Source organism: Camelus dromedarius, chromosome 4, assembly GCF_036321535.1.
Source record: "Camelus dromedarius isolate mCamDro1 chromosome 4, mCamDro1.pat, whole genome shotgun sequence".
Classification (NCBI taxonomy): domain Eukaryota; kingdom Metazoa; phylum Chordata; class Mammalia; order Artiodactyla; family Camelidae; genus Camelus; species Camelus dromedarius.
Genome location: NC_087439.1, coordinates 51,453,131 through 51,460,892, shown reverse-complemented (window position 1 = coordinate 51,460,892; position 7,762 = coordinate 51,453,131). Strand labels below are relative to the sequence as shown.

Genomic DNA, 7,762 nt, shown 5'->3' with positions numbered 1-7,762 from the left:
TACTTCTAAAGTGACTGATAGATTTTATGAAGGAATGTCTACATTCTGAATTTTATATTTAAACCTTTTTCAGTATAAACAATATTACTAACCTTCATGACAATTTATGAGGTAGACACCATTATCATCTCCTCTTTAGAGATGGGAAAAATGATGCCCCGACAGGTCAATTTCTTGCTCCTTTCCCTCTTTAATTGGCTATAATTCATCAAAGCAAACCTGGATAATTTTGAAAAGGTGGGTAGCATGGTTGCACCTAAAATACCAGAAGGGTACATTCACTTTCCACTTTATTTCATTCTCTTGTGCCAAATATCAAAACAAGGAACTGCATGAAGTCTCACATACTTCTGCCCATCAACAGAGCACTGAAAGCATCCATAAACGGTCTCTCTTTTAAAGTTCCCCATTCCACAGAGTATACAAGGTCCTTTTGGAATATTGTGATTAAGTAAATTAACTCGGATATGAGTCCCCTCTTTGAGTGAAATATCACTCATGCTGAGAGGTTTGTCATAGTAGTCAGAAAAAAGATCATCTAAGTAAAGCTGTGAACGAGAAATGGCGTCCATCACTCTTCTATCTAAAGAGACAAAAACAGAAATGTGTTAGAAATCAAATAAAAAATACATAGCCAAGCTGCATTTATAAATATGTGAATCTAAACCATCATTAAATATGGTTTTTAAATTTGAATTCTCCCTTAAAGACAGGATTATTGAATATATAATCTCGTGTTAATCTGAGAAGAAAAAAATCTTCAGTGGACATACTTCTTTCAAATAGTATATTTCTCAATCTGTACAGTAGTGCAAACGTTGCTGTTTCTTCCCTTTCAAATCCTCCTTTTGACACAGAAGTGACACAAAGGTCTATAAAAAAGAATTTTAGAAGGTGTTATAATTTGAACAATTCATTTTATTAGGAGTTTAAGTTGTGGTTGAATGCTGATACATGCTATTCATTCTATTTTTTTAAGTTAAATTTTATGTATTTTTGGAAAAGGTAATATTTACATCATACAAAATTCAAGAGTACAAAAAAAAAGATGCAGTGATAAATAAGTCTCTAGTCTGCGCTGACCCTAACCTCAGTTTTACACCCCAGTTTTACAAGTATTTACACTGTGAATACTTCCAGAAATACTCTATATATTTCACAGGCATAAAGGAATTTGTATGCATGTATGTAAGTATGTATATATATATAAAATTCTTTGGGCTCCAGTAGTTAGATACACATTTCTTTAAAATATTATAGAAGAGGGGAGGGCATATAGCTCAGTGATAGAGTGGGAACTTAGCATGCATGAGGTCCTGGGCTCAATCCCCAGTAACTCCATTAAAAAAAAAAAAATGAACAAATAAACCTAATTACCTCCCCCTACAAACAAAAAAATAAATAATTAAATAAAAAAAAATCATAAAGATTATTCTATATCAGGATCTTAAGTGCTACCTAATTCTTAATGGCTTCATAGTATTCTGTTGTGTGGGTTCACCATTATTTAACCAATTGCTGATAATATAGCTCAAGGTTATTTCCAATCTTTTGCTATTATGAACTGAATACCCTTATACCCATATCATTTCATATATATGTAAGTTTATCTGTAGGATAAATTCCTAAAAATGTAAATAAGGCTAAAATACATACATATATACATTTAAAATTTTGATGGATGTATCATTTCTATCAGTTTATACTTCTCCTAATGATCAATATAATTGTAAAAACCTACAGCCTTTAGTATCCCAAATAGAATTTAATTAGCATGTTGTATTTTTTTTCTGGATACTCTATTCCCTCCAACAGAACTGCAGAAACAAAAACAGGTCTAAAAATGTTTATAAATGACCATGGCTAAGGGGCTCCCTTGCCTAGTCCTTCGGGCTACACCTAGACTTGAGCTGATGGGTCTCCTAACCTTAAAACCTGTGAAATGTAGAAGCTGCACTGAAGTATTATATAAGGTGACAATTTTAGGGGAAGCACTTGTACCTTTAAGGGTTTTTTAAGCGAGAGTCTGGGGTGAGGGGAGCTGGGTCTATGATAGGAAAAAGTGAAGAAAAGTTGTCTTTGGGTATCCTAGTTTGGGTGCTCTGACACCTTGAGGCATCTTACTGTCTACTTACTCTATTTATCATCAAAAACTACCTATTGGAAGGTCATTTTTTATGTTCCCATGTCAAGAAAATACTCTGTCAGTGGAATGTATTCCACCTCCTATTCATAAATGTACGTGGTATGGTGAGAAGTCTACCACCTTCACCAAGAAGCAGGAAAGAGGTAATAGGTAAGGGGATTGAAGGGTCTTTCTGGGTTATTTTGCCCAAGCACAAGACTGACAGTACTTACAGCATCACTCTTCTCCTATGAGGTATTGAGAAAGGAGAATCAGAGACAGGGATTCTCATTAAATCCTTCTTTAAAAATATAATCATTTCAGTGTTTCATGCAAATCATTCACTCACCAAAGGCACCATCCAAGTAAATGAAGAGTTCAAAAACACTGAAAGCTATGGTTGTGTGTGCTGGAAAAACAATAGCTTTGTCCCTTCCCTTGGGATTCTGTTCATCCATAAAATGAAACTATATTAAATAAATAAATAACATCATTAAGGAGCATAACATGTAAAGATAGATTTTTGGAGAAACAAAACATTTTTTACAATCCTACCAAAAACAAGAAAAAACACCTCTCCAAGTAAAGAACTGTCCTACTTGAATTAAACTTCGTATAACAGAGATCCAAATAAATGATCCAATGAGGATTCATGATCTACCTTAGGAAATACCTCTCACCACTTTCACATTTACTTTGTATCAGAGCCAATGATTAGTGCTACCACAACAGTAATGCTCCCTGACATAGAAATCTTTTTCTTTCAACAGCAAACCTATTGCCTTTAATTGCTACAGTTGTTTTTAGCCTACTCTGTCCACTGTTCCAAAGCCCCCAGAGCTTTCAGTAGCTTTTCCAAGCAATCACCAACAATTAAGTAAATGTATATTTCAGTTCATGCCTCCCAAATGAGCCAATATTAAATGACTGGGTAGGCACCTAAATGTAGCCACTGAACAGAAACTTCATTTGCAAAGACTTGAAAAATTATCATTGTACCCTATCTTTCTAATAATTGATTTTCATAAAACAAATCAAGTCATTATTGTGTATCATTATTAGGTGAATGACAAGGACAAATAGTATAATGGAGCTAAAAATTAAACATATAACTTTCAAGATTTTTAAAGGATTTAACAATGAATGAAGTATGTTTGACTATTGACAATGTTATTTTACAAAAATTAATGTAAAAATATAAATTCAACTTTTAAAAACTCAAGTATGAACCACATTACTTAAAAATATAAGAATTCAACATAAGCACTCAATTTTTATTCTTAAAACAACATTTAAATACTAATAGGAGGTGATAAATGAATTCACCAAGGTAGCAGGACACAAGATTACCATACAGACGTCTGTTGCATTTCTTTACACTAACAATAAAATATCAGGAAAGTTATAAAAATCCCTTTTAAAATCACATCAAAAAATAAAATATTTAGAAATAAACCTGTCCAAGGAGGTGAAAGACTTAGATGCTGAAAACTATAAAGCATTGATAAAGGAAACTGAAGATGATTTAAATAAACAGAAACATACTTCATGCTCTTGGATGTCAAGAATATTGTTAAAATGGCCATATTACCCAAAGCAATCTATAGATTTAGCGCAATCCTTATCAAATTACCCATGACATTTTTCACAGAACTAGAATAATCTTAAAATTTACATGGAATCACAAAAGATCCAGAATTGCCAAAGCAACACTGAGGAAAAAAGAACAAAGCTGGAGGCATAACCCTTCTAGATTTCAGACAATACAACAAAGCAACGGTAATCTAAACAATGTGGTATTGGCACAAAATTAGATATGTGGATCAAAGGAACTGAACAGAGACTAGAAATAAACTCACATACCTAAGGTCAATTAATCTACAACAAAGGAGGCAAGAATATACAATGGAGAAAAGAGAGTCTCTTCAGCAAGTGGTGTTGGGAAAGCTGGACAGTCACATGTAAATTAATGAAGTTAGAACACTCCCTCACATCATAAACAAAAATAAACTCAAAATGGCTTAAAGGCTTAAACATAAGACAGGACACCATAAATCTCCTAGAAGAGAACATGGGCAAAACATTCTCTGACATAAATTGTAGAATGTTTTCCTAGATCAGTCTCCCAAGGAAATAGAAATAAAAGTAAAAATAAACAAATAGGACCTAGTCAAACTTACAAGTTTTTGCATAGTAAAGGAAACCATAAACCAAATGAAAAGACAACCTACAGATTTGGAGGAAATATTTACAAGCAATGCAACTGACAAGGGCTTAATTTCCAGAATATACGAAGAGCTCATAAAACTCAATAACAAAAAAACAAACAACTCAATCAAAAAATGAGCAGAAGACCTAAATAGACATTTCTCCAAAGAAGACATACAGATGGCCAATAAGCACAGGAAAAGATGCTTAACATTGCTAATTATCAGAGAAATGCAAATCAAAACTACAATGAGGTATCACCTCACACCAGTCAGAATGGCCATCATTAAAAAAAATCCACAAATAATAAATGCTGGAGAGGGTATGGAGAAAAGGGAACCCTCCTACACTTTTAGTAGGAATGTAATTTGGTGCAGCCATTATGGAGAACAGTACGGAGGTTCCTTAAAAAAATAAAAATAGAGTCACCATATGATCCAGCAATCCCACTCCTGAGCATATATCCAGAAAAGATGAAAACCCTAATTCAAAAAGATACATTCACCTCAATGTTCACAGTATTGCTATTTATAATAGCCAAGACATGGAAACAACCTAAATATTCATTAACAGATGACTGGATAAAGAAGTTGTAGTATATTTATACAATAGAATACTACTCAGCCATAAAAAAGAATGAACTAATGCCACTTGCAGCAACATGGATTTACCTAGAGATTGTCATACCACTTGAAGTCAGTCAGACAGAGAAACACAAATATCATGCTATCACTTATACATAGAATCAAAAAAAAATGCACAAATGGACTTATTTCCAAAACAGCGAGAGACTCACAGACATAGGAAACAAACTTATGGTTACTGGAGGGAAGGGGGTAGTGATAAATTAGGAGTTTGGGATTAGCAGATACAAACTACTATATATATAAAATAGATAAAACAACAAGGTCCTACTGTATAGCACAGGGAACTATAGTCAATATCTAATAATAATCTATAATGAAAAATAATATGAAAAAAATGATTAAAAAATGTATAACTGAATCACTATGCTGTACACCAGAAACTAACACAACATTGTAAATCAACCATACTTCAATTAAAAAATATATACATAAATAGTAATAGGAGGGACTCCATTGTGCACATTATTTCACAAGGATTAGTGTTCTGTTTGCATTATTTTACACATTTATAATTCAAATTTTCTTGGATTTTTTTCACATTCTAAAATAAAATCATTACTGTGAAAAATTCTATATACACTGCAGCTCTTTAATCTTAACATTTGACAAAATACCCAGGTCTAATTATAAGCTGAGTACTTTAAAACAAAATTCCTATTGCAGCTTTTTAGTAAGAGAAGTCTGATGAATGTGGTTTACCCGCATGGCTTCCCCACGAATTCCAGCGTGCACAGACAGTGAGCACTGTCGTGTGGTTCGAATGCTTTCCATGACCACACACAATACTGCCTTTCTGCTGCTCCTTGACTGACGTATCAAACTGTGGTCAAAATTAATTTTTCTAAAATAAAGAAGACATTCTCAAGAATCTATAACATCTAATTACATATAATCAAATACATATTTTGCTTATCATGTGTTATTATTCATGATCTACCTTGTTTAAAAGTAAATCAAGGCAGCCCTAATATAAATCAGGAAGAATGCACAAAAGAAATTTAATTATCTGCCTCTCCTTTCCATTTTCTTAAAACATGCTTATTATAGGAGTCTGTTGGAAGAGACTCTTAGTATATTTGTTGCAAGCAGATTCATGAATTCTTTTAATCTGATAATTTAGCAAATGTGTGCAGAGCCAAAGCGATTCTGCAGAACAATTAAATATTCTGTTTAAACAGAATGATTTTGGATATCCACACTTACCCAAAATTTGGATATATTACTAATTTGTAGTATTTCAAACAAGTCAAATAAATAAAGCACAATAGTAAACTATAACATGAATGTTTTAAGCATTCTTTGTAATGAAGTTTATATAATTAAAATATTTAATGACAACATCAAAGTATATTAAGACTTATTATACTGACCGTGTAGTAATTTCCTTGAGTAACGTTGATACCTCCACTTCATGTTTGGTTACTATACCAAATGAAGCTTTTACTGCAATTGAATCTGATCCAGTAACGTTAATTCCAACGTCGTTCACAATATGGTTGCCTCGCCTTCCATAGAGTGAAACATCTGATTCATCTTCATAATTCAGTAACTGATAAGATGAAATACCTTTAAGGAAAAGAAATCAATATTTTTTAAATGTCTTGAATTCGTCTATAGTAAATTATATACAGTAACATGTTAGTTTACTATTTAAAACTTGATTACCCAAATGTTGAGAAAGGCAACGTTTCAAATCACAATTGAAAAGAGAAATTGAATTAATCTGACAAGAAGAAGAAATAAATATACAGAGTACTTTAAATGAACTCAAATTCTCTGTTCAGCTAGCAGAATACTTAAGCATCATGATCCACTGGCTAGCTGAGAGGAAAATTAGTGTTTATAAGAAAAAATTTGTTAAAATGTCAATTTATTTCCTAATCTAGCCTATAATACATTTCAGTTTACCAACCATAATAACTGAATCAAAAAATAAATAGAAATTATTTTCTCTCATTTGACCATGTGAGATAGGTAAGATTAAGTAATACCCTCGTTTTATAGATGAAGAAATATATTGTTATGTCATATTCTAAGTTGATTTGGTGAAATAATTCCTAAAATAACTGTAATTAAATTATATGGTAAATAATTTTATTCACTTGAAAATTATTCAACCAATGAGAGATTTGATATTATACAAACTTTAGGCATTGTTAATCTGAATAATATTATTACTGCCACAATAATAAAAGTTGCTTTCATTAATAAAAATATGTAAATATTACAAACGTAAGAAGCATATACAGTCTACGTTTAGATTACCAATGATACAGCTGAATGGGTAGTCACTCACAGACATTTAAACTTACCTGCAGAAATTTCTCTGTCTCCTAAAAGAATATCTTTCAGTGTAAAAGGTGTTGAAGTAAATTTATATCTAGGAAACAGGAAACATCGCTTCTTTTTTACCACCAGACTCAGAGGCTGGTATTTATCAGCCTCACTGAGGCTTGGAACAGGAACTAATCTTCCTCCATCTCCAACTTGCTTGACAAAGCTCTTGGTAGCAGCAGCAAACATATTAATATGGTATCAAAACGCCATCAGCTGCAACCCTCAGATAACAAATCCATATATTCAAAGGGAGTCAGACAAGCCTAAGTCTTGCTTGAGTTTAAATATAATTATACACGTTAAAAATACAAAGCACGGTTTCATTAAATAGCTTACCAGTGTACAATTCACAACACTGCCTCCCCTGGTGTGCTCAAGTAATAAATTATAGATTAACAGTGTAAACTGATATCCTAAAGCAAGTCTAATTGGGAACTGCAGTCTA

At 32.4% G+C, this 7,762-nt stretch overlaps 1 protein-coding gene across 1 annotated transcript; it reads right to left on the bottom strand.

The window, feature by feature from the left end:
• Window positions 1-273: 273 nt before the first annotated feature.
• On the bottom strand, window positions 274-7,762 carry PJVK (pejvakin). Its single transcript, XM_010991367.3, has 6 exons — window positions 7,293-7,762; window positions 6,351-6,546; window positions 5,680-5,821; window positions 2,475-2,592; window positions 774-872; window positions 274-583 (listed from the first exon to the last, which is right to left on the bottom strand). The coding sequence occupies exons 1-6, from the start codon at window positions 7,501-7,503 to the stop codon at window positions 291-293; spliced, it is 1,059 nt and encodes a 352-aa protein (XP_010989669.1). The 5' UTR covers window positions 7,504-7,762; the 3' UTR covers window positions 274-290.

Excerpts from the sequence above, each read along its gene's own strand:
- PJVK (XM_010991367.3), bottom strand. The coding sequence starts at position 7,503 with ATGTTTGCTGCTGCTACCAAGAGCTTTGTCAAGCAAGTTGGAGATGGA. Across the intron at positions 6,547-7,292 it reads AGACAGAGAAATTTCTGCAG|GTATTTCATCTTATCAGTTA; the intron begins GTAAGTTTAAAT and ends TTTTCCTTAAAG. Across the intron at positions 873-2,474 it reads TTACTTGGATGGTGCCTTTG|ACCTTTGTGTCACTTCTGTG; the intron begins GTGAGTGAATGA and ends TCTTTTTTATAG.